General features: G+C 59.0%; 2 protein-coding genes across 2 annotated transcripts in view; both read right to left on the bottom strand.

The window, feature by feature from the left end:
• Window positions 1-213: 213 nt before the first annotated feature.
• C15H20orf204 (chromosome 15 C20orf204 homolog) lies at window positions 214-4,503 on the bottom strand. Its single transcript, XM_030841567.2, has 4 exons — window positions 1,083-4,503; window positions 717-971; window positions 482-634; window positions 214-360 (listed from the first exon to the last, which is right to left on the bottom strand). Exons 1-4 carry the CDS (start codon window positions 1,338-1,340, stop codon window positions 214-216), a joined length of 813 nt encoding a protein of 270 aa, XP_030697427.1. The 5' UTR covers window positions 1,341-4,503.
• A 137-nt stretch (window positions 4,504-4,640) lies between these two features.
• The window catches only part of PRPF6 (pre-mRNA processing factor 6), a 33,528-nt gene continuing 13,019 nt past the window's right edge, over window positions 4,641-25,149 (bottom strand). The window contains exons 10-21 of the mRNA XM_030841521.2: window positions 22,456-22,574; window positions 21,404-21,622; window positions 16,605-16,727; window positions 13,812-13,933; window positions 12,247-12,385; window positions 10,582-10,701; window positions 10,157-10,333; window positions 9,653-9,786; window positions 8,938-9,029; window positions 7,320-7,434; window positions 5,314-5,440; window positions 4,641-4,874 (exon numbers count right to left, since the gene is read on the bottom strand). Of these exons, the coding sequence (XP_030697381.1) occupies window positions 4,722-4,874; window positions 5,314-5,440; window positions 7,320-7,434; window positions 8,938-9,029; window positions 9,653-9,786; window positions 10,157-10,333; window positions 10,582-10,701; window positions 12,247-12,385; window positions 13,812-13,933; window positions 16,605-16,727; window positions 21,404-21,622; window positions 22,456-22,574 (1,640 nt within the window). The 3' untranslated portion in view covers window positions 4,641-4,721. The remainder of the gene's footprint in view (window positions 4,875-5,313; window positions 5,441-7,319; window positions 7,435-8,937; window positions 9,030-9,652; window positions 9,787-10,156; window positions 10,334-10,581; window positions 10,702-12,246; window positions 12,386-13,811; window positions 13,934-16,604; window positions 16,728-21,403; window positions 21,623-22,455; window positions 22,575-25,149) is intronic.

The raw sequence follows: 25,149 nt of genomic DNA, 5'->3' as shown, positions 1-25,149 counted from the left end.
CCCACAGCTGGCAGGCGAAGAAAGAGCGAACAGGGCCGCAGCACCAGCTCAGTTTATTGGGGCCTTGCTGGGGGCGGAGGGCGGGCCCCCTCCGGGACCAGCTCGCCAGGCGGGCCCCGCCTCCCAGTCCCGGGCCCTCCGAGGAGTGCGGGCCGCGGCGAGGGAGGGGCCGAGCCGCAAGGCCCTTTCCCAATCCCCGCGCGCTCGGGGCGCTTAGGAGCCCCAGGAGCCGTCGGTGGCCGCGGCGCGCAGCGCGAAGAGTTTCTCCCAGCAGGTGGCGACGGCGTCCAGGGCGCGCAGCAGGAGCCGCCTCCGGCCGCCCCGACGCCGAACAGGGCGCGTCTCGCGCCGCCGGCTCCGCTGTCGGGGACGCGTCGGTCAGGGCGTGGGCACGGTCCCCGCCCGCCCCCTCCCCCGCAGCTCGTGTCCAGCCCCTGGGAAGGGAGACCGCGGGGCCGTGGGAGCGAGCGGGGACGCGCACCTGGCGCAGCGTCCGGCAGTGGCGCCGCATCACCGCCTCGGTGCGCACGGCCACGGTCCAAGCCGCCTTTTCCAGAGCCCCGCGGCGGCCCCCGGCCACCGCCCCACGTAGGGTCCGACCCAGGGCCACGATGGACAGTAGGATACTGTGCTCCTGGGGAGGGAGGAAGCGGGGGGCTGGGGGAGGAGCCCCGTGGGGAGGGGGCTGGAGGGCTTGGGTGGTGACGTCTCCATACCTTCTGGGCGCCACAGGAGGCTCCCACCCGGCCCCGCCATCGGGAGGCCGCGGCTCCAGTCAGGTTTTTCTGAATGAAATGGAGCTGTCTGGAGCCCGGCCCAGTCCACCTCACCGCGGCCTGCAGGTCCTCGAAGATGACCGCGCGGTAGTGGTGGAGCACGTCGGGGACGCTGCAGGCGCCGAGCCTGGCCCGGCCCGGTGCAGCCCCCAGCAGTGCCAGCAGGAGCGCCCAGAGCGCGGGCCTGGGGGGCCCCTGGAAGGGATACAGGCTCAGAGCCTGCGGAGGCGCCGACCCTCCTGCAGCACTGCGGGCAATGTGCTTCCCCCCCCCTCCCCGCCACCCCCGATCCCGATCCACACACACCTGTACAAGGGAATCTCTAAGCTGGTATAACGGAGACGTCGCCATGCCATTCAACAAATGCTCTAGGCACAGGGCTGGCAGGTTTGGGGAAGGACAGACGACAGCACCCGCGGCTCTGATCTGCATGGGTGTGAGGGCCCAAGTACCCATAAGACTGGGGGGCAGGACTGACCTAGGTCTGCCTACAGCGGGAAGCACCCCCTGTACAGTCTCACCCTTGGCCATGCCCTGACCCATGCCCACCAGAGCTGGGCTCATCGCCAGGTGCCCCACAGGAGAGGGCAGAACTGATCTGCCCCCTCAATGGCCGAGCAGCTTCTCCTCACCCTCCCCATGGCTCTGCTACCAGCTCTGAGAGCCATGGGGGCTGGGGTTCCCTTGCACCCCCAACCCAACCAGGACAGGGGTGAGGGCTCAGAGCTCAAGGCCACACCCCTTTGGGAGGGGAAGGCTTGGGGAAAGCCCAAGGCGAAGGGAGGAAGGGGACCGTGGTCCACACCACCAGGGCTCCCCTCCCCCAGAAAGAAAACTGGCTCTCATGGTGAAGAAGCCCACCCCCACTCAGAAGCCCGAATATCAGAGAGAGAGAGCAGCTTGTCTGCAGGCTCCCAGCCCCCGGGCTGGAGTCACACAGCACTGGAAAATCAATCATGTGAACCCAGCGAGACTTGGGACTCGAGACACAGGACTCGACTCTGCTTCCCAGCCTGGCAGGAGAGCCTGACCACGCAGGGCCGGACCTGGAGGCCGTGGGGGCTCCCTGCCTGAGGCACCCGGCAGCGTTGGCCGGAGGACCAAATGCAATTAGCTGTGGGCCCTTCTCGAAGCCCACCCCCTCCCTAGACAGGCTTGGCATGATGGCCAGCTCAGTCGCCCCCTCTGCCTGCTGAGGATCAGAGATCATAGTGAGCACAAGAGCCGTTGGTGCTGGAGGGACGTCCAAGTGGGGTAGGTTGGTTGCCCAGGGTGTCCCGGGAAGGCCTGTCTGCCCCTGACCAGGGCCCGAGGCTCAGGCCAGTCCAACCCATGAGGACAGGGTGGCCCCAGCTCCAGGAGGGAGACTCCCTCCCCCCCGCCGCTGCAGCTGCCGGGAAGGCCCGTCAGGAGCACCCAGGGCCAGGCTGCGGTGACGGGAACCAAGGGGAGTTTCCCGGTGGGGACACGGCGGGACAGCAGCCTCTCCTGGGCTGTGCACGCTCCCTGCCCAGCCGAAGTCAGCCCCCTCCCCAGCGGCCCACAGCTGCTCACCATGGGCTTCTCAGGCTCAGGCCCTCCCTCACTCCCGCCAGTGGGCCTGGGACATGATCCTGGGGTCCTCAGGTGGGGAGCGCCGCTGCCACTCCAGGTCCGCTCCAAACCCGGCCAACAAGGCTTCCCTGGACGGCAGGCAGCCGAGGCTTTTGAAGTTGGCTCCTCTGAGCAAAGGGGGGAGGGAGGAGGGAGGCCCCAGGATCCCAGCCCTGCCCCCTCCCTCTCCCCACCGCTATCCAATCACTTCTTCAATTAACCTGACCCTGGAGCCCAGCCCCACCGGGCTGTCTTCCCACCCAGTGGATCTTGGATTAAGCCGGACCTGGGAGATCTTCTCTGCCGAGGAGGGGCCAGGGCGCTCGGTGGGCAGAGAGCAGGGTAGGGCCCGGCTGCTGGGGAAGGGGAGCCAGGAGAAGCGGGGTCGCCCTTCTCCAGGGCCTTCCTCGGTGGTCAGCAGGTGCTGCCTCTGCCAGGAACTTGGCCACCAGCAGGACCAGGTGAGCAGGACGTAACCCTTCCACCCCCCAGCTCCCCCACCCTGACGTCCGGGGGGTCCTGCCCCAGCAGGTCCCAGGCAGGGGACTTCCCGGCTCCCCGCTGGCCCAGCACTCAGGGGAGAGGTGCTTCCCACTGCTCGCCCGTCCTGGGCCGAGGGGGGTCTTTTGCCGGGGGAGCTCACGGCCACTCACCAACCAGGCTTGCAGGGAGCCGGGCCACAGCACCCTGCCGGGCAGTGTGCTGGGGCTGCCCCCAGCCCTGCCCAAGCCTAGGAACTCAGCTAGCCTTGAGCTGGAACTGAAAAATGTCAGTGGAAGAAAAGCTAAGAGATGTTTTCCCCAGGGAGAAAAGTAGTTTCACCACCACCTCGAGGCATTGAGAAAACAATCCCCAGGCAAACGAGGAGACATTTGCATGTGGCCAATCAGATGCTCTGGAACGTTCCAAGGGCCCTGTGGGAGGCCTCACCTGACCTGAGATCAGAGAAAGTGTCCGGGAGAAGCCACAAGCAACTGAGGGCTGCCAGCTGCCCTGTGGCCGCAGCCAAGTCACTGCCCCTTCCTGGGCCTCAGTTTCCACATCTGTACAGGGACAGGCTGGCTTTCAAGCTCCTAAAAACTTCAGGACTCACTTTCCAGTGCAATGGGCAGGACCTCCTCCAAAAGGGATCACAGGAAACTCCTGAGGTCAGTGACAACACCCAGGAACCTCCGGCATGGCCCTCTGGGACTGGCTGACCTCGGGTAAGGAGAGGAAGGATTTCCAGAGCCACAGACCATCCGTGAGCGGGGCCTGCCCCGGGCGCCCACCCTGGCACCAGCAGTTCCTGACCCCACACAGGGATGGTCCGATCCCGCCCAGGGCTGGCCACGACCTTGTGGCTCCCAGAGCGACGGAGGTGGACCCGGCTGGGCCCGTGCTCTGCAGGCAGATGCCCACGCCCTTGGTGCTGACGAGAAGGGCATGCTCCCCAACCTCGGCTGCTGCCAGAGGGCTAAGCCACGGGTCAGTGACTGACCCGCAGAACGAGCACCGAGGAGCCCCTCTGGGATGGTTTCTTACAAAAGAATGTGTGGGAGTAACCGCCAGCCGCCCTTCTCGTCACCACACGTGACGATCCGCATCTCTTCGCCCGGCCCATGGCCTCTGGACCGACCCTGACCTCCGGCCAGATGTCTCCAGCCGTGGCCAACGCACCCCCTTCCAAGAGAACTAGCTAGTTTCCAACGGGACACAGACGCAGGGATCCAGAGCCCGAGGAAGTCTTTCATCCTCACATGGTGAAAACACGCTCAAGTCTCCCAAGTAATGAATGCATTTGCAGTCTAAAGAGAGGACAGTTACAAGTGCTTTAGCATAAAATTGCTGACGCCAAATTAGCAAAAGTGAATTCACCTGCCAATGGGAGCGAGCCTCTCACGCGCTGGGGGCAGCACCTCAGGGGCCAGGCCCGTCCGCACCCAGGAAAGTCACCTACCCAGGGGCACACGCAGCCTGCCGCTGCGGGCTGGTGGGGGCCGCAGAGCACCCCGGGGCGGGAGAGCGCGTGCACCAGCAGGGGCACTGGAGTCGCCAGGCCAGCCAGACCCCGGCTGTCCCCACGCGGGGCTTTTACCCAGGACACGAGGTCCTGCCACCATCTCCATAAAGCCCTGGAGAGCCTCACCGCTCCCCTGGCGTCTCCTCTGTGGGCACGGGCTCACGAGGCCCCCTGGAAAGTGAGCCCCGTCCAGCGCGGGGCAGACTGGGGCGGCCAAAGCATGCGAGGGGAGGGCTCGGAGAACACCCGCCGGCCACAAACCCCACGACTACTAGAAAGCCTTTAATCAAAGACAGGACAGACAGCTCTCACGCCCCCCGCCCCGCCCCCAGCCAGCAGGGCCGGAACAGTCAGAAGGTGTTCTTGATGCGGGCCGCCACCAGCACCAGGATCTCCCCGATCTTCCGCTGCCAGTTGGCGATGTCCTTGGACGTGGCGCACCACAGCTCCCCGTGCCGGGGCTCGGCGTTCTCGCAGCGCCTTTTCACCTCCTCCCGCTGCTCCTGGGTGGGGACCGCGGGCACGTGAGGCGCCCCCACTCCTCCGCCGCCCCCAGCCCCGCTCCCCGGGAGCAGGCCCGCCACATTCCACCAGGCCTCACACCAGTGCCCGCACCCGCCCCCCAACTGGGAGCCAACCAGCTCCCCCAAGCCTGGCTTCCACATCCTGTGGGGACCCAACGGGACTGGGCTCCGGGAGGGCTCCTGCATAGGAGGACAGGTCCCCCGAGGCACAAGGACGACTCCCAGGCCTCCAGCTCCAGCCCCATTTGTGCCATGGCCCGAGCCCCCATCACAACCAACTCATTAAAAGATGCCCCAAACATCTAAATCTCAGGCTGAGAGGCTCCAAGGCTGTAGCCAGAAAGCCGCGTGGAAGCTGAATCAGCCGTCAGCGCTGCGGGACAGGTAGGGCGGGGGCAGCGGGCGGCAGGTGCCTCACCTCTGTGCCGTGCTGCAGCTCGAACTTGTAGAAGAAGGCCCAGGCATCCCCCAGGTCCGAGTCGATCTTCACGGTGCGGTGGAACCACTCCCGGGCCTTGGTGATCTTCCGCTCGCTCCAGAACAGCCTGGGGGGAAGCAGCAGGGCGGGACCGAGTGAGCGGCGGCCAGGGGACGGCGCTGGGGGGCACTCTGGGGCTGGCCCTGGCCTCCTCGGGCCACAGCCCGCTCCCGGGTGCGCTGGACCATGAGCCCGGTCAGTCTAGTGACCTGCCACAGGCAGCCACAGTGGCACAGAGCCTGGCTCAGGCACTGCTGGTCTTGTCCTCTCCCTGGAGAGCTTGGGCTTCCCACAGGGGTGCCGAGGAATCAGTCCTGATCACCCGGAAACCACTCCAGGTGACTAACCTGAAACCCTCCTTCAAGTGTCTAACCAAAGCATTTCTTAAAAAACCACCCACAGAGCAAGAACTTCAAACTCCCTTAAATTATTTTCCTTTGAGTAAAATACAGGGAGATGAAAGTAATAAACCTGACAGAAATTAAATCAAGGCTCTGAGTAGGGAAAGTGAACTGAAGTTTCTGCCTGCTCCTCCATATTCACCTTCTGGAACGTTCTGCCCTACCAGGCAGCTCCAGCAGGAACCCAAGCCAACACTGAGAACCTGGGCTACACCAGCAGACACAGCAACCTGGAAACTAGGCCCAGGAGAGGATCCACAGCGTCAGAAACCAAGTCAGGGGCCCAGGGAGCCTTGCCGACGTGCCAGCGAGGGGAGGGCAGGCCAGCGGGGAGGCGCGGTGGGCACTCTGACAGCCGCCCACCGGGGCCTCCGGGTGGCTTCCATCCTCCACCCAGCTCCGCAGCCAGAAGCACCCGAGCAGACGTGCACCACGCACCCTCCAGGCAGCTGTTCCGGGCTGCTCTCAGCTACAAAATGGAATAATGTCATGCTCGGATAGCTTGATTGTTTTTTAAGCCTTGTGGTATCCTTAATTGCTAATGTTAGATAAACTGTGATTTAAAGAGCACAAACTCAGATAGCAGCACACAGAGCACCCGCCTGGGAACAGCAAGGAGGGACCTGTTTACCTTACAAAGCCTTTTATGAGGTTTTATGGCAGCCCTATCGGAGTGGAGTCGAAGGCGGAAGGGCGGGAGCCTCCCAGGTGGCCGGGGCCCAGGCTGCGCCTCAGGGGCCCGAGGGAAGCCCCGCGCGCAGTGCCCTCGGCCCCACGGAGGAGGTGCTGGCAGGAGCTGAGCAAGCAGGTGGGCCAGGCTCCTGCCGGGGCAGCAACAGCGCACAGGAGCTCCTGGGCCCCACAGCCCCCCTGGCCCAGGGGAGAGCCCAAAGAGCCCTCCTAGCCTGGCCACAGCCAACCCCGGCCGGGTACTCAGGCTGCTCCTCTCAGGCCGTCCATCGTCCTCCTTCTAGAAGGGAGCAGAGACCCTGCGGGGCCAGGAGGTTCTGAAGGCCCTCCACGCCTCCCCAGGGAGCCCGGGACCCAGCACCCTGCAGGACCTTGCAGCGGGAGGTCGACTGCTCACCTCCTCTTGCCCTTGAGGCTGGGAGGCGGCCTCCACACCCCCAGGCACACTGGGCCCTGGATTGTTCCCGGGCTCACACAGGTCAAAGGGTCTGCTTTCTGGCCCTAAGGCAATGGAAACAACTGTCTTGCTTACAGCCCTCTGAACCAAAGAAGGTTCGCTTGTAACCTAAATTCCGTGTGGCCCAGCGTCAGCAGGCCTGTCTGTCCTGCAACCCAAGGCCCGTGTAGGGATAAACTGAAGAGTAGTGGAGACAGAGAGAGCAGAGCCACAGGAAAGAACCAGGACAGAGGGTCGGGGTCCAGGACGACCCAGGCCATCCAGGTAGCCCATGTCCAGGGGGCCTCTGCCCAGAGGTGCGCTCGGACATGGAGCTGTGGAGGCCGTGGCCCCGGGGAGCCCGCCCTGCTCCAGGGACGAGTGAGGGGCTCAGCACCGCCACGAGGACACCTACTTACTTGGCCACAGCCAGGAGCACGTGGGGGTCGTGCTCACACCTCTTCAGGGCATCCACGCTCTTGGTCTTTCGCTGGGGCCTCGCCTCCAGGAAGACGGCTTCAGACCACAGGACCCCTGAAATCCAGACACACAGACGTCTGCCTCAGCTTTCAGATGTGCCCGTCCACACACAGGCTGCCCAAGGGCAGCCTTCGAAGACTGAGGGTGTCCACAGCTGCACCTCCCGCATGGCCGCTCACGTCTGCTTGGGCAGCAGAGCAGAGGCCGCCTGTGCTGCCTGCCCCACTGCCCACCTGGAGCCACAGGGCCCCACTGGCACGGATGGGACAACATCCTGGGGGCGGCTAGGCTGGAAGTCCCAACAACTTCCAAGGGTTCACTCCCAGGGCCTCAGTGACTTCACAGCTGAGAATTTATTGTAACAAAATAACCAAAAGTGCTACTAAAGATTCAGGCAGAAAGACGACCTGGGATTGATGGCAGCCTGCAAACTGACCCCCAGTGAGTGGTGTATTTCTGACATACACGCAGGTAATTCTACGATGCCACTAAAAACTGTGCGTTCTTAAGAATTCAATAACGAAAAATTCTCACAAAATTTTCAGCTTTAAAGAAAGGCACGGGGGGCTTCCCTGGTGGCGCAGTGGTTGAGAGTCTGCCTGCCGATGCAGGGGACACGGGTTCGTGCCCCGGTCCAGGAAGATCCCACATGCCGCGGAGCGGCTGGGCCCGTGAGTCATGGCTGCTGAGCCTGCGCGTCCGGAGCCTGTGCTCCGCAACGGGAGAGGCCACAACAGTGAGAGGCCCGCGTACCGCAAAAAAAAAAAAAAAAAAAAAAAAAAAAATTACACACGTAACAGAAACTTCAGGAGAGATATTGAATAAAATACCTTAGAGACAGAAAGGATTGATTCTTAAAAAAAAAATAAAATAAAAAAAGGCACGGGGCTTCCCTGCCTGGTGGCGCAGTGGTTAAGAACCCACCTGCCAATGCAGGGGACACGGGTTTGAGCCCTGGTCCAGGAAGATCCCACATGCTGCAGAGCAACTAAGCCCGGGTGACACAACTACTGAGCCTGCACTCTAGAGCCCACGAGCCACAACCACTGAAGCCCGCGCACCTAGAGCCCGTGCTCCGCAACAAGTGATGCCACCGTGATGAGAAGCCCGCGCACCACAAGGAAGAGTAGCTCCCGCTCGCCGCAACTAGAGGAAGCCCACGTGCGGCAACGAAGACCCAACACAGCCCCAAAAAAAAAGGCACAAAACCAGACGCACAGTATGACTTTGATTTTGTGCAATAATACAAGTTGTAAAAATACAAACAAGCTAAAAGCAATGATTTCCAAGTACTGGGCTTACAGGTGATTTTCATGTCCCCTTTTCTGCTCCAAATTCGTTTATACTGCACGTGCACTAACTTACAGACTTGAGCTGAAATAGTTAAAAACTAAATTATATGTATATAAAAAAAAAAAGGTAGCCCCTCAGAACACGAGGTCAAACTCCTCACGCTGAGGCTTGCGTTCAGCCGTCTAAATGGCCGAGCGTAACAGATGTAGTTTTGCCTGTCTGAACCTGATGCCCCTGTCTGCAGCCTGGGAGCGGGGTGCTCACCGGAGTTGGGGCACTCCTGCAGCGCCTTGGCCATGAGCGTGCTGGCGATGTTCTTCAGCCCCGCGCGGTACTCCAGCCGCACAGACTCCAGCCTGCAGAGAGAGGCCCGAGGCGGGGGTCGAGTGCCGTCCACTGGCAGCCCGATGACAAGCGGAAGGTCCTGGGGAGCTGCAGGGGCTGGATTTCCCTACTCTGCCCAGCGGCTCATCTACCAGAGGAGGGAGATGCTGGTGACCCGCACCCTCAAGCCGCCGCAGTAGGCGACACCTGGGGTTCTGATGTCATCGAGGTGCGAATGAAGACGGCCAGGATGAAGACAGACAGGCCTGCTGACGGCTGCTGGGGCACCTCATTGAGCTGACACCCTGAAGGCGCACGCTGCATCTCTGTGTGCACAGCCTCCTATGCATATTCTTCAGCCGGCAAACTCCCATGCATCCCTCAAGGCCTTTCCCAGATATCACCTCTTCTGTAGCGTCCACTCTCTCGGCGTCATCCACTCCCGATGCCCTGGCTCTCCTGGGGAACCCTTAATCTGAACACAAGCTACACTGTGTCAAACTACCTTCAGGCCCGTCTGAACCCTCCCACGGCTGAGACAGGACTCCTCACGGCTGGCACCTTCCCACAGAGCCTGAGCTGGAAATGCTGCACCAAGCCCTCGGCCTGAGCGTGTGAGCGAGGCTGGCTCATGGCGGGCGGCGCAGGGACTCACCACAGGCCGGGGTTCTTCGGGTTCTTCAGGCGAGACTTCTCCAGAATGGCCCGAGCTCGGGTCAGCTGCCCAACCTTCTCCTCCAGCCGGGAGAGCAAAAGCCACAGGGGTGTGGAGTGGGGACATTTCTTCAACTGCAGCCACAGACACAAGTGAGAGAGGGCTCAGCTGGCATCTGGGGGGCTGTAACAGCCGTGGTGGCTCCTTGAGCCGGGAGTGAGGGCCACCTTTGCCCCCAGAGACCCAGCCGCTTCACGCCCAGGCGTGTGTCTACACGCACGGCTGAACTGTGCACACGTGCACGGGGTGTGTGTTCATGAGCACGCTGTGGGTGTCAACACAGCAGCTTGTGCCTTACGTGGGCCGTAAACCGTACTCCGCTGAGTGCAGCGTGCACGGCTTGGTGGGGGGCAGACGCCGGGACCGGGTTAGGGGATGGGCCTGCCCTGAGCCCACAGCCCCTCCGAGCCCGGCGCCTGCCCGGGGAGAGGGCACCCGGCTCACCCCCTGGCTGTAGGCCTCCCGGGCCTTGTCCACAAGCTCCTCCTGCTCCTCGACCTGGCCCTTCATCATCCAGAGCTTGGGGAAGTCCTCATAGTGCTTCAGGGCCTCCTCGCACAGCTCCTGCGCAGCCGCGATGTTCCCCAGCACCCACTCCAGCTTCACAGACTTCATGAACACCTGAGGGGTCAGATGGCCTCAGCCCGGCTCTGGTGCTGGGCCTGGGCTGGGCCGGCACCTTCCTGGCGCTCGCCTGACCGAGAGCTCGCCCCGAACGCTGTCTCGTATCTTTTGGGACAAGCTAGGGCTACACACATGACTGCGTTTTAAAGCCAAGAGTGAACAAATGAGCTCCGAGTACTGTGGCCTCAGGCAGGGTGCGGGGCGCGGCGGTCCCCGCACGTGGCGGGCGGGACGGCTCTGCTTACCCGGGCGGTGGGCGCGCTGCTCCGGGCCTTGGCCAGCAGCCTGCGGGCCCGCTCGTACTCGTTGTTCTCGGACTCCAGCTTCACAGCCGCCAGCCAGATCTCCTCGCTGTTGGGGTTAGCCTGCGGGGCAAGCACGCAGCATCAGCAGCGAGCAGGGCGAGGGTACCCTAATCAAAGGCAGCCCGCCTGGGAGCCAGACCGGGCCTCACTCTGCCGCAGGACGTCTAATCCAGGCATGTCCTGGGCTAACGGGGAACGGAGCAGAGTCCAGCCCCAGGACACCGACTTCCTCACAAACAGGCCAGCCTGTCTCACTGCCACAGACGTGCAGCCTCCATGGCACTGGGGCCGTGGTGCCAACCGCCACCCTCTGCCTGCTGACGCCGTCGCTCACGTCCCACCCGCGTGGATCCGCCCACCCGACCCTGCTCTTTCCCAAGCCTAGCAATGAGGAACTGGCCGTCCCAGTGTGTCAACGTGGATAGGATGGAAGGATGCCCGGGACATCATGGACGGCGCGGAGAGGGCTCCGGGGTCAGGACTGGGTCACGTACAACCCAGAGTCCAGCAGACACGTGGGTGGTGCCCTCCAGCCTCCTGAAAGCACAGCTAGCTGCTGGCCACACTCAGCCTGACCACGTCCCCAACCTGAGAAGCCCCCCCCCCCCCCCCCGCCGGTGGCAGCTAAGGAGAAGAGGGGCAGGGACAGGCAGCACTGCCCAGGCAGTGGCGGGAGAGCGCCGGGACCACTGTGAGATGAGGAGTGTCCTCCACACTGGGCACCCAGACGACAGCTGAGAGCAGAAGGGAGACCCAAGCCCGGCCCCTGCACGTGTTTACTCAGGGAAGGACAGACTTTATTATGCCAGCCTGGGTGACAACACAGTGACGTAGACTCTCTAGTTTATGAAAAAGCATGCTGCAAACCACTGACTAACACCCCTGTTGTCATAAAGTATTAGGATGTTACGCGTGACAATAAAAATCAGGTCCTAAGAAAAGTGCACGGGGGCTGCCCTGGCGGTCCAGTGGTTAAGACTGCGCTTCCAACGCAGGGGATGCGGGTTCGATCCCTGGTCAGGGAACTAAGATCCCACGTGCCATGTGGCGCAGCCAAAAAAGAAAAAGAAACAAAGCGAAACACTAAAAAAGGGCCAGAGAAATGCACAGCTCACGGCACCAGCCACAGGGAGCCCGGCCGGGCGCGCCCAGCTCCACCCGCCGACGGGCCTGGGCGGCGCCGCGTGGCCCACGTGGGGCCCCGGTGCAAGCACCCATGCTCCGGCACGGGGCACAGGCCTTCCTCGGGCGGGGACTGGGCACCCTGATGTTCACGTAGGAAAGTGGCTGTCGCCGTGCCCCCGTGTGGGGACATGGTGCTCCGGCTGCTGCCCTGTCCCTCCCGTCTCCCTGAGTCTGTGTTGTGGAACACTTAGCCCGAGGTCAGACTGAGTGGCGGCAAATGAGAGGTAGGTGTCCATCGTCTGGGCCATTTTTCCTCCTCTCAGGGCCCCTCAGGGCCCCACTGCCCACAGAGCAGCCCAAGTCCCACGCGGCCTGACCATGCTCGGCCCCTCTAGGGTCAGCTCCTGTCGACGAGGGGGCGGGGCTTGAGGAGGGCACGGGACCCTGGAGCCCTCAGGCCAAGGCCCACCCCTCACCCACCTGGAAGGCCAGAGCCAGGATGCTCCTCGCGGCGGGCACGTCCCCGGCCAGCCACTTGGACTTGGCGCCCATGAGCCACAGCACCTCTGCTTTGGGACAGTGGGCCACGGCCCGCTGCAGCAGGGCCTCCAGGGACTCCCTGAAAGACAGGGGCTGGTCACCACCAGAGAATGCAGGTCGCTCTCAGTCAAGCCGCGGGCACTGAAAAGACAGTTAGCGCTTCAAAGTTCCACGCTGTCAATGATTTACCAGACTTTTACAATGGGGAGCGAGTGGGGAAATCTTTTCTCTCCATAAAGGCTCGAAAGTCAACTACGGAAGAGGGTGCTACAAAGCAATGCATTGTTCAAACAGCAGCGTCTGATGGAACCTCTCAAGAGAGCCTTTTACAGCCGTGTGTCCTGGAGGCGTGATAACTTTGCGGTCTGGGGGCCGGGGGCCTTTTCATCTCTAACCACAGATCCGCCGATAAAGATTACGACCCCGAGTCTACTCTCCGGCATCCAGAGAAACTGTCTTATTGGAAGAAAGTTATTTTAGGTCACCATCAAGCAAGAAGCCTGGGTTTCAGGTGTGAAGTCCCCAACCCCTGCACAGCCCACCACCCCTGTAATACCCCCGGCACAGACGACCTCCCCAGGGCTCAGCAGTAAGACCGAGTGAGCGCACAGAATCGTCTGCGTGGCATGAAGCTCGACACCGGAACCAACACCCCCAGGTCTGAAGCACTTGGCCCCCTCACCCGGCCAAGGACACCAGAGCCAGGGGAGGGGAACTGCCCCTGAACCCAGGGACCAAGACCCCCGGGAGCAGCCCTGCTCTAGACAGGACTGTCCGGGTGAACTTGTACAGGGGAACCGGCCGGGTCATTTCAAAATGTCCCCAGAGGAGTTAACTGCAAAACACACAGCAGCCGGTGGGACCGGGGACTTCAGCAGCAAAGCCCAAGACTGATCAATGAGACAAAAGAAAAGCAACAGGGGCTCCGTGCTCCCAGCTGCAGCCCAGGTGGGACCAGGAGGCCCGAGCAGAGAGGACGCAGCAGAGGACCCAGGCAGAGGCTGCCCACCTAACTGCAGACGTTGCAACATCTAATTTAATCAGAAGTTACAGCCAATAAGGCAGACACGAAACGTTTTTTCAATTAAAGAGGACAATTAAAGAAAACTGTCAAGGACCTCCTCGGAGCACAAAAACCAGCCCAAACCCAAATGCAGCTGAAATGAAAAACAGGCCTGCCGGGGCCCAGATGCCGCACCGCCCACGCTGCCGAAGCCAGAGCCCCACAGACGTGGGACTTCGGGCTCCAGCCCTGCCCCAGGGACCCCTCAAACCACCAGTGCCCCTGGCTCAGCTGCAGGCACTTGGGCAGATGGGCCCCTCAGTGCCTTGGCACTATACAACAGCAGCAACGCTAGCACAGAAGGTGCCTGAAAGACAGCCTGGCTGAAAAGCCCAAGAGCTTCCGCCCCTCGCCGCAGAGGCTGGACCTCGAACAAGGCCCTGGCCCACCCGCGGGGACGAGAGGCCTAAAGCCGGCGCAGGGCGGCGGGCCTGCCACGTACCTGGTGCCGTGGTTCTTCTCAAAGTACGCGGCCCGCAGCCACACACTCTTCTTGCTGGGGAAGACCTGCAGGGCGTAGGCGTAGATGGCTCGGGCACACTCCAGGGCGCTGTGGGCTACACACTAGGGCAGAAAGAGGGCCGTGAACAGGGCGGCTCAGCACCGACCCAGAACGGGTACCCACTCTGTGACTCCTGACCCGAGCCCCGTGGGCCAGTTACAAAGACTCTGGGGCTTCCGTGGCCCCATGGGACCACACGACAGTCGCTCAGGGCCTGGGGGCTGGGCAGGCCAGCCCATCTCGGGGGGTGAGCCCTGGAGAGCCCCACGCTCGTGGGCACAAGGGCTTCCGCTCCTCCCGCAGCTCACAAAGCGCCGAGGACAGCTGCCTGCTCCAGCCCAAGTGAAGAGACGACAGAGAAGCGGAAGGAGGTCTGAAAGGGCTCCGGAGTTACTGCTCCCAGTCTGTCATCTGTCTGCAGGGTGATGCCCGCCGAGGCCCCCGTGTTCTCAAGGGCGATGAGGAGAGCAGGGGGAAGCACAGAGTTCAAGTCCACACTCAGAACTAAAAGGGCCCGACGCCCAGAGGGAGCTGGGCTCTTCCCACGGCAGAGGCCGTGGCGCCTGCGAGGTCATTCCTCACACTTCCCTGTCTGAAACGTCACGTAACAAAAAGCCTTGAGGCCACGATGGTTGGCACTGGAGACTCTACTGCTCACGAGGCACCCGGGTCACACGTGTGACACCACGCGAGTTCCATGCAGACAGCGGCCACGGCCTGCATCCAGGGACTGGAGGGGCAGGAGAGTGCCCACACGAACAAGGGAGAAAGAAAAGCTCTGCCCTGCAGGAGTCCAGCTGATCAACTCTTGTCAAACGCAGAAGCCACGGTATCTAGAAAACCAGCACCTGACAGATCCCACAGCAATAACTGACAGGAGCCAAAACCATCCTTAATGGACCCGCAAACTCGTAGGTCAAAGTTTGGAGAGCAATGGCATGTTTACACAGTCTCAGTGTCTTCCCACGAAATACTCACTAGTTACAAAGGGCCACAGCAGCCTTCCAGGGGAGGGGCCTGGCGGGCACCGCCTGAGCTGCTCAGAGGATGTGCCCCCACCGACCCAGAAGGACAGACTCCTACGAAGATCAGAGCCCGGCTGCGAGGACACAGCATGGACACCAAACCAAGGGGCCTGTACCCTCAGAAAAGTCACACTCATGAAAAACGAACGACCAAAGCCCTCCCCCGAACTCTCGGGGCCACGGAGACCTGTGGATATGACCCCGGGCAGCTCCTCAACCAGAACACAGTTGGGTTTTTCCTTTTGCCAAAAGGCACTCAGTGAGCCAGCTGGTGAAATGTGAGTAAGGCCTCAGATTACATCGTAGTCCTACATGAGCACTGATCTCCTGAGCTTGACAGCTATGCTGGGGTTGCGTAAGAGAAGGTCCCCTTTTAAAGAAACACACACTGAACCGTTTAGAGGGAAAGGGCCACCACATGTGCAATGTACTCTCAAACAGTTCAGGGAAAATAAGGGGCATGTGTGTGCAAGTGTGGGCACGAGTGGAGAACACAAAAGCAAACGTGGTGAAATGGGTAAATCTGGGGGGATCTGAGTGTAGGGTGTAAAAGAATTCCTCTTACAGTTTTGCAACTTTTCTGTAAGTCTAAAGTTATTTTTCAATCAAAGGCTATTGGGCTTCCCTGGTGGCGCGGCGGTTAAGAATCCGCCTGCCAATGCAGTGGACACGGGTTTGAGCCCTGGTCTGGGAAGATCCCGCATGCCGCAGAGCAACTAAGCCCGTGCGCCACAACTACTGAGCCTGCGAGCCACAACTACTGAACCCATGTGCCACAACTACTGAGCCCGTGCGCTTTGAGCCCGTGCTCCGCAACGAGAGGCCACTGCAGTGAGAAGCCCGCGCACCGCAACGAAGAGTAGCCCCGCTCACCGCAACGAGAGAAAAGCCCGTGCGCAGCAACGAAGATCCAACACAGCGGGCAGGGGCGGGGGCGGGGAAGAGGCTATTAAAAAGAGAGGGCCACATTTAAGGTATTAAAAGCTTCAAATGTTTTTATTGATCTTGAACTCATCATCTCTTCTCTGGAACACCACTCCAAGGAAATCATTTCAGAGGGGACAAGAGCTTCATGCGCAAATGTTTTCTGAAGCGCAGGTTACAGCAAAGACCAGAGGTAGGGACGGTCCAGAGGTCAGGGGTGAACAGCTGGGAAGGTTTGGGAGATGGATTCCAGGTCCAGCTTAGCAAGCGCTCAAATTCTAGCTCTGCAGCAGACTAACAGAAAACTGTACTCCTTACAGTTGCAACTTACGTTTAAAAATCAGGGACTTCCCTGGTGGCACAGTGATTAAGAATCCGCCTGCCAATGCAGGGGACACGTGTTCGAGCCCTGGCACAGGAAGATCCCATGGACCGTGGAGCAACTAAGCCCACGTGCCACAACTACTGAGCCTGCGCTCTAGAGCCCGCGCGACACAACTACTGAGCCTGCACTCTATAGAGCCCGCGAGCCACAATTACTGAGCCTGTGCTCCACAACAAGAGAAGCCACTGCAATGAGAAGCCCGCACACCCCAACAAAGAGCAACCCCCACTCGCTGCAACTAGAGAAAGCCTGCATGCAACAACGAAGACCCAACGCAGCCAAAAATGAATTAAGTAAATAAATAAATAAAATAAGATAAAACCCAGCAGATCAGAAAGATTCCCAAAGCAGAGCAGCTCCCCACAAACACAGACTCCAGGCCCACGCGGCCACACTCACGCTGTCAGCATCTTCCATCCACGTGTGCTTCCGGTCTTCCTCCTCAATGCCAATCCCGATCACGGCACGCATGACCGCCTGGCAGGTGGCCACACTCCCAGCCTTGTCGCACTCCTCGGCATCCTGAAAGAGGGACACAGAACTGAACTTGCCACCCAGAGCTGCAGAAGCCTGACACGTGGACGCAGTGCCCGGACGGAGCGGGCTGCAGGTGGTGAGCTCCAAGGGTTCTGACGCCCTCGTGGCCCTGCCACTGCCCGCTGACTGTGCTCACCCTTCCCTGACATCCAGCAGGTGAGTACTCCACAAATCCCTGACCTACCCACTTAACAGACACTGCATAAGCACCTACTGTGTACAAAGTACTAGAGTAGGCAACGCAGTGGCCATAAGGGGTTGCTATGCAAAGACAGTTCCAAAGCACTTGGGGGTAAAAGATGAGGTCACTCACACTCGTACTGTCGGCCTGGGATCCAGATTTGAAATGGACAAAAGGAAGAGCCACTCTAACCCAAAGAGGCAGACCTGACTGGGGGAAGGAGCCCGGCACCCGGAAGGTGAGACAGAAACCTGGGGAGGGACCAGCCACCGGGCGTTCCGGCAGGCAGGGGGCGCGGGCTGACCAGCAGAAAAGCACTGGACTTCAGGACAGCAGCTCTCAGGACAGGCAGAGGGAAGACCGTCGTGGTTCCAGAGACGAGACACCGAGTGCCACTGAAGCCTCCTGCACAGCCGGTGGGAAGGACTAGCAATGCAGAGAGGGACGCGCGTTTACACGTCAGACCGACGACGTCGAAGTGTGCGGGCAAAGGTGGGGACAGAGGTACGTGCGTGCGGCTGAGGATGGACACAGCGACGACCTCTACCGCGGGCAGCTTCAAGCTCCCTGTCAAAACAAGACTCGCACAGGCTGACCCAGCAACGCCTTTTAAGGAACATACTCCCAGTCGTTCAAAACGACGGATGCGCCAGGACGCTTCTGTAGTGCTGTCTGCAACAGCTAAAGGAGTAGGAAGCACCCTGCCGATGCCATCACCCAGAGACTCCAGGCTGGCTGGACACGCCGAGCCTGGCTTCCCTGGCTGTGAGAGGAGCACAGCACAGCAGCCCTCGCCTGAGCCCCTCGGGCATGGTAATAAGCATCAGAAAGGCATCCCAGGCAGAGGAGAGCCAAGGGCAAAGGCTCAGGAGAGGGCACAGGCTGACCCACAGCCAAGGGGCAGAGCTCAGCGCCCCAGAAGAGCACGGAGGGCAGAGCACGCAGCACCAGGTATGGGAGAGGAGAGCCACACAAGGAGACAGCCCCGGGTACCCACTCTACAGAGGGGCCCCCCGTGCTCTCCACTGAGCACAACCCAGCATGGGCGGGCTGAAAAAAACGTCCAAAAGGATCAGTGGGAGTGGTCCTCGGAGCACAGCTGGGTCCAGGAACAGCGCCTGTTCCCACTGGCCAGAGCGGAGACCCCCAGGAGATACATGGCACTGAGCACAGCACCCAGAGGTCACCTCCACAGGAGACTGAGTCCCAAACTGCCCCACACCCAGCAAGTGTCGAGGCAAGACCCACGGGGTCAGAACGTTTCCAATAACAGAACCACACTCAACATCGAAGCCCAGAACGCTCACGGCGGCCCAAAAGCATCTGGCACCCAACAAGGGAAAAGGCACAGCGCCCACAGCAAAGCAAACGCTATCAGGCATGCAAGGCAACCGGGCAGGACGGTTCATGAGGAAGATACTCAGTGTCTACCAAAGTCAACCCCAAAGGGACCCAGTGTTAGAAGGAGCAGACAAGGGCACTAAGACTATTATGATAATCACGGTCCACGTGTTCGAGTGTTATATGGCAACATGAAAGACGTGATAGAAGGTTTTTAAAAAGATCAAAATTCCTAGAAGTGAAAACTGCCAAGATCTAAGATGAAAAATGTCCTCGATGACATGAACAGCAGATTAGACGTTACAGAAGATTAGTGAAACCTGAGGACAAAGCAACAGAAGTTATCCAAGACGAAACTGAGAGAAAAAAGAGTATCTCTGTAACCGACCAGAGCAGAGGGCGTATGAGCTCACGCCACACCCACAGGAAAGACTAGACGCCCCCAGCCCCATGACCAGAGGCGGGGGCCTCGCCGCTGCTCTTCTGGCCGGGCAGGCAGACGGGAAGTAGAAGGCGCCGCGCTGGAAAAGAGGAGGCAAACCTGCATTTACAGACGGCGTAACCCTGCACATAAACATCCCGAAGCACCTGCTGAGACTATTACAATCTGATGATGATTTCAGCAAGGCCACAGGGCATAAGATCAATGTTTTAAAATCAATTGTATTACTACATACTAACAACGGACAACCTAAAAATGAAAACAAGAAAAAATTCTATTTATGACAGCATCAAAAATAAAAAAGTACTTTAGATTACATAAAATAAGTGTAATATTAGTACACTAAAACATTACTCAAAAAATTTTTTAAAAAACTAAATAAATGGGGCTTCCCTGGTGGCGCAGTGGTTGGGAGTCCGCCTGCCGATGCAGGGGACGTGGGTTCGTGCCCCGGTCCGGGAGGATCCCACATGCCGCGGAGCGGCTGGGCCCGTGAGCCGTGGCCGCTGAGCCTGCGCGTCCGGAGCCTGTGCTCCGCAGCGGGAGAGGCCACAACAGTGAGAGGCCCACGTACCGCAAAAAAAAAAAAAAAAAACCCTAAATAACTGGAAAGACACCCCACGTTCACTGACTGGAAGAGTTACTACTGTTAGGATGGCAACAGTCCACCCAGGTGATCTGTTCTATCAAAGCCCAGCTGGCTGTTTTGTAGGATCTGACAAGTTGACCCTAAAATTCATATGAAAACACAAAGAACCAAGCACAGCCGAAACAATCTGTGAAGAGCAAAGGAGGAGGACTCACAAAGCCGCCTCCTTTCAAGGCCACAGGAAGCAGCGCAGTGTGGTGCTGGCACAAACCCAGACACACAGCCTAACGGAGCAGGACTGAGATCCCAGAAGTAAACCTTTACATTTATGACCAGCTGGTTCTCCACAGCACGGCCAGGACTACTCAACAGGGGAAGATCTAGTGGCGCTGGGACAACGGGCCACGCACGTGTAAAAGCGTGAAGTTCAACTCTTTTAAGGCAAATGGGTCACAGACCTAAATGTAAGCACTAAAAAATAAAAATCTTAAAAAACACAGGAGTAATCTTCATAACCTCAGGTTAGGGAAGGTTTCTTTGATATGATACCTAAAGCATGAGTAACAAAAGAGATAAATAAATTGGACTATATCAAAAACACTTGTGCTATAAGCAATACAATTACCTGACAAATGACTTGTATACAAACTATACACAAAAAATTCTTACAACTCAATGATAAAATAGATAATAAACAATAAAAAGATAAATAACCCACTATATTAAAACCCACTGAATTACCCACTTTAAATGGGTAAATTTTATGGACAGTTAATTATAGCGTAACAAACTGTTAAAAAATGAAACAGAAAGAATAACTTAAAAAATGAATAGATCACCATGAGCTGGAAGACAGCTTCAAGTAGCCTAATGAGCAGGTAATTGTGCCTGAAAGAGAATGAGTTGAAGAAACAGGGGACACAAATTCTCCAAATGCGATAAAATCTATAAATCCACAGATCCAAGATCCTGAACGAACTCTACACACAAGAAACGTGAAAACCACCAAGCCAGATGACAACCAAACTGCTCAAAACCCACGATACAGAAAAACATCTTAAAAGCAGACAGAAATCTTTTAATTTAGAAATTAAAAAAATTTTTAATTTAATTTTAAAAAAAAGTACGTACAGAGGAGCAAAGATGACAGCAGGTGTCTCGCTGGGAACAACCTAGGCAGGAACAGTGTCTTTAAAACACTGAAAGAAAAAACTGTCAACCTAGAATTCTACACCCAGAGGAAATATCTTTCAAAAGCAGGGAAGAAATAAAGACTGTTTCCAGACATTTAAAAACTGGAAGAACTGACCATCAGGCCTGCACTGAAAGAAATGTTCAAAAAAGTCCGTCAGGCAGAAGGAAGATGACACCAGCTGGAAACCAGGATCCACACAAAGGAATGAGAATGTCAAAAATGGTTAAACAACACTAAATAAATAAAGGAGCTGAATCTAGATGGTTCGATTTTAGAGATACACATGAGGCCTTGCACCTGAGATTTTAAAACATTGCCTAAACACAGGAAGGGAAGAGAACAGAGGTACTGATCCATCGCCACCTCCTCGGGAGGAAGGTGATGCTGGAGCAGCTCCGGTGCACCGGCTGGAGCCACTGGGAGGCGGGCAAGCAGCACCGCGGCGGCAGGGGCGCGAGAAGGGAGGCGGCACAGGGCTGGGGCCGCCTTCCGAGGCTGAGGGCGGTGGGTGAAGCAGAGGGGCAGGACGAGGCAGGAGAGGGCAGCTGTAGCCTGGCGGCGGGTTAGAGTGCTTTCAAAGACCTCGCTGGCCACGATCTACAGAAGTTAAAGACGGGGACCTGAGAGACAGAAGCTCTAAGGCTCACTCTCCTTTAAATCGAGACACTTAAAATCTTTAAATCTCCAAGCATCGGAACACTGAAGTTTCCCCCTAGATGCACTCAGGCTTGCACCTCCATAAAAAGCCACGAGGTGATCACATAAGGAGAAGCCACCCCTGTGCCTGCTGTGCCTGCCAGCGTGAGGACGGGCCTCTCAGGTGCCACCCCGATGTCCTCACCCTCCAAGGGACTCTGACGAGCAGGAGGGCGTCCGTGTTTAAAGTGGACACCGTGGCACCTGCCAACCTCACCTGGATCCACTGCTCGCGGTTGATCTCCACGCCGTTGGCCCGCAGGGAGGTGATGGCCCGGTCGATGATCTTCTCCACCATCTGCGTGTTCCCATTGGCCTCCTCCAGCTTGGCGGCCGTGATCCAGATGTGCCGGTCCGTAGGGATGTTCTCCCGGGCCTTATTTAAGACCTTGCGGGCATTTTCGTAGGTCTCTAGCCTGGCCAGGGCGAGCCAGAGCTGCACGGAGAGACCCGCCAGGTCAGGTGGACCCTCCACAGGCCACAGCCCTTGCACAAAATCCTTTGTACAAGTTTTCAAGGACCATTTTAAACAGGGCCCAGGAACGTGTGCGGCGGCATTTTCTGCCTCATCTGAAAGCTGTTTGGTTATGCTTCTGACTTACTTAGTGATGTGGTTAACATGAATAGTTGACGGGTTCTCAGCCCCGCGTTCCAAACACTGGTTAAAGGTACACGGCATTAGGACAGAAGGTGAGCAGGGTGTGACCGTCACCTTCGCAAACTGAAAGGACACGGTGTTCAGCTGTCTGGAGTTCTCACACCACAGGTTTTGATTATGCAACAGTTTATCACCAAAAATGTGTATGGGCTCTATTTACTTTTATGTAAATAAATTAAGATTAATTTTGTTTGGAGAATTTCACAACACCCCTTAGGATAATTAAAGACAGACTGGACATCATGAAATCAAGACTAAAAATCACTTCACAAAACACTGTGAACAAGAAAATTTAAAACTAAAGAAATCCAAGTAGCTCTGAGGCACAGCCAACCTCCCGCTGGGCCGGCAGAAAGACATACCAGTCTTTTCTGTCACCCTCCAGGTCCCACTGGCAAACTCCGAGCTGAACTAGGAGGCCGGGCCCTGAAGCAGAGAGCTCCGCGCGGAGCTCCCATGGGGTCGGGGCCGAGCTAGATTCTGCTCTGCGGTTCCTGCAGGAGCATATGGTCACTGTGCCGCCTGGCGCTGGACCTCAGTGAGCTCAAGGCCCAGCTGACACCTTCTGCAGACTGACCTCGGGCCCAGGCCTCTGCAGGGCGGGGACTCACCTCCACGCTGGTGGGGCAGCACTCCACGGCGCGGCTAAGCATGATTCTAGCATCTTCGGGCTCTTCCAGCTCCACGGCCGCCTTCCACAAGCGAACTGAGTTTGGAACGTGCTCAAGGGCTGGGAAAGGTCAAATAAGAAACCAGATCACAGAAAAACGGAAGTGAAAGCAAGATACTGTGTCACAGAGGATGCTGCTGCCAGCAAGTCCAGATGGTCTCTGCCCTGGGTGACAGGCCGGGACTTCACATGGGTCCCACAGGTCTGGACAGACACCAAAGAGACCAGTGCAGACGTTCCGAATCAGCAAGCAAGGGTGGCAGAGAAGGCTGTGCATCGTCTCACACCCACTCACACTTGAAAATCAACATGAGAAAATGAGGCAGCGCAGACCAGGCACCCGCTGCCCAGGAGGGCCAGCCGAGTAGGCCGCGTGTGAGTGAGTGTGCGGAAGTCACGGGGACACAAAGCACCAACGACTCTGGGATCCGCGTCTGCCCAGGACGGCAGAGCGAGGGCTCCTCCCTGGACCCCAAGGAGCACGAGCGCAAAGGCACCAGGTGCTGCACCACACCGGCAGCCTCGGGGCCTCAGTTCACACGAGTGACAGCAGGAAAGGGGGACCAGCTCCCAGGAGAAGCTGTGACATCCTGCAGTCCGGAAACCCCCAAACCTCTGTTTAAGCAGCAGAGCCCCTCCTTCAGATGCCATTTACTGAAAAAGCCAAAACACTGGGCAGCTAGACACAGAGCCCTGCAGCAGGCGGACTAGGGAGGCTGAGGCAAGGTCTCCAGTCAGCCCCTGGCAGGAGTGACGGTGACTAAGAGCTGATGGAGGCAGGAAACCAGAACAGCCCAAAGGAGATCTTCTTTCTAGAAAACACGGGCCAAGCTTGCGGGAAACAGCCCTAAGATTCAATGGTGCAGAATCTGCGGCCTCACCAAGTCTCTCGCGTTCCTCCCTTCAGCAGAAGCAGCCCCTCCCACCTCTGGGAGACGGGCTTCCCTCCTTTATAGGCCCTGTAAAAACGGGGCACCCCCTCCCCTTTACAGGCCCTTGAAAACGGGGTGCCCCTCCTCTCCTATGGCCAAACCAGATGGCAGTGGCTCCGGGTCACCGCACTCCACGCCAGTCCCTCCCCGGCTGGACAGCAGGAAGCAGCACGTGCCCGAGATGCTTAAGACCAGTGGGCCAGAGGTGGGGAGACATACCCCACGAACCCCAGGGGCCCACCCCCAGTGAGTTTCAAAGGTTCCCACGGTCCAGGGCTCATGGGGACCTCCCCTCTACGACAAAAAACACGCTGTCACTCCGGAACCACCTGCCTTGGAAGACGATGCCCCAGCCTGCGGCCCAGAGCTCTGCAAGGACCACAGCGCCACCAGCCTGCAAAAGAGGTGCAGCCAAGGGCTTGGCCCCCCCCCCCCCCCCCCCCCGGCTTCCCTGGCCTGACCACACCTGTCACTCAGCCCAGCGCCGGCAGGGCGCCAGCTGCGGGACCCCCGCAGGACACACGCGGTGACAGCAGTGCTTCTCGCTCGACCAGGACCCCCGGGGCAGGCACGTGGCCGCGGGCTGCATGTCGTCATCCCTGGGGGAGCCTGGTCCCTGTCCCCACGAGTTTGAACTCAGCTGTCTAGAGGTCTCATCCCGAGGGATGATGTGTCCACCAAGGCCTGTGGCCATGGTTCTCCTGCACTGGAGGCTGAGGCTGACCCAGTTCTCTGGCCTCCACGTGTTGCCAGACCAGCCCCGGCTGGCGAGGTGACCCCTGACCCCCACGGTGAGACCCGTCTGCCACCATGTGCGGGAGGAGAGACCTCAACCACAGCCCAGAGCGGCGTCCTGAGGCCTGGCTGAGCAGTCCCGCCTCCGGAGTGACAGTCACCAGGAAGCACAGCAGCCCGAGAAAGCCAAGACCACCGAGGGAACAGCCCCTCAGCAGTGATGTCGGATAAGGAGGCCTGCGGGGGCCCGCCCCGCCCGCCCCCCCAGCCCTGCCTGCCCCCTCCCCCTGGTCACACTCCACGCCAGTGGCCATGGGGTCATTAACTTCACCCCGCGATGGGCATGAGGCCCAAGACGGTCCCCACTTTTCGGGAGAGACTGGGAACTCCTCTGTTGGCATTTCATCAATAGCCCACAGGACCAGAGCTGAAGCCAACCACTGCTGACGAGTCCAGATCTCACCAAGGTGCTCCCCAGAGACCATCCACCGCGCCAGATCAAGGCTACCTCCAAGAGTTGTGGCCAGCCGGGGTGGAAGGGCCGGCCCGGTCAGGAACGGAGCGGTCTGAACTAGACAGCCTGCGATCAGAGGCCAATGCACTCTCTGGCCCTTGGCCCCAAGGTGGGGACACACGGCGCCATCCTGTACTCACTTTATGGACCAGAGCACGCTGGCTGGGGACAGAGCCACTCCACTGCTCCAGGCCTGCACGATTAGCAGAGGAACACGGTGCTTGACACCTTCATCGTGAGCGAAGCCCACAGGAAGCAGCCCCGCAGCCTGGTCCCCGGAGCGCAGCGCTCGCAGGCCCACAGGGGCCCCTACAGATGACAGCACGCAGACTGAGGCCAAGCACCCACGCCACGCCACCCAGCCTCCTAAGGCCTCACGTCTCAAGTAGCAGGTGAAGCTCAAGTTCTCCCATCAAAGGACCACGATGCCAGCTGCACCAGCTGGGACCCAGAG

The sequence above is a fragment of the Globicephala melas genome, chromosome 15 (assembly GCF_963455315.2).
Source record: "Globicephala melas chromosome 15, mGloMel1.2, whole genome shotgun sequence".
NCBI classification, from domain to species: Eukaryota; Metazoa; Chordata; class Mammalia; order Artiodactyla; family Delphinidae; genus Globicephala; species Globicephala melas.
Note: the sequence above shows the minus strand (reverse complement) of the source record. Positions and strands in the feature narration are given on the sequence as shown.

Bases quoted from the DNA above. Each gene is read 5' to 3' on its own strand.
- C15H20orf204 (XM_030841567.2), bottom strand. From the start codon at position 1,340: ATGAGCCCAGCTCTGGTGGGCATGGGTCAGGGCATGGCCAAGGGTGAG. The intron at 635-716 runs GTATGGAGACGT...CTCCCTCCCCAG, and splicing joins CCTCCTGTGGCGCCCAGAAG to GAGCACAGTATCCTACTGTC. The intron at 361-481 runs GTGCGCGTCCCC...CGTCCCCGACAG, and splicing joins ACTGCCGGACGCTGCGCCAG to CGGAGCCGGCGGCGCGAGAC.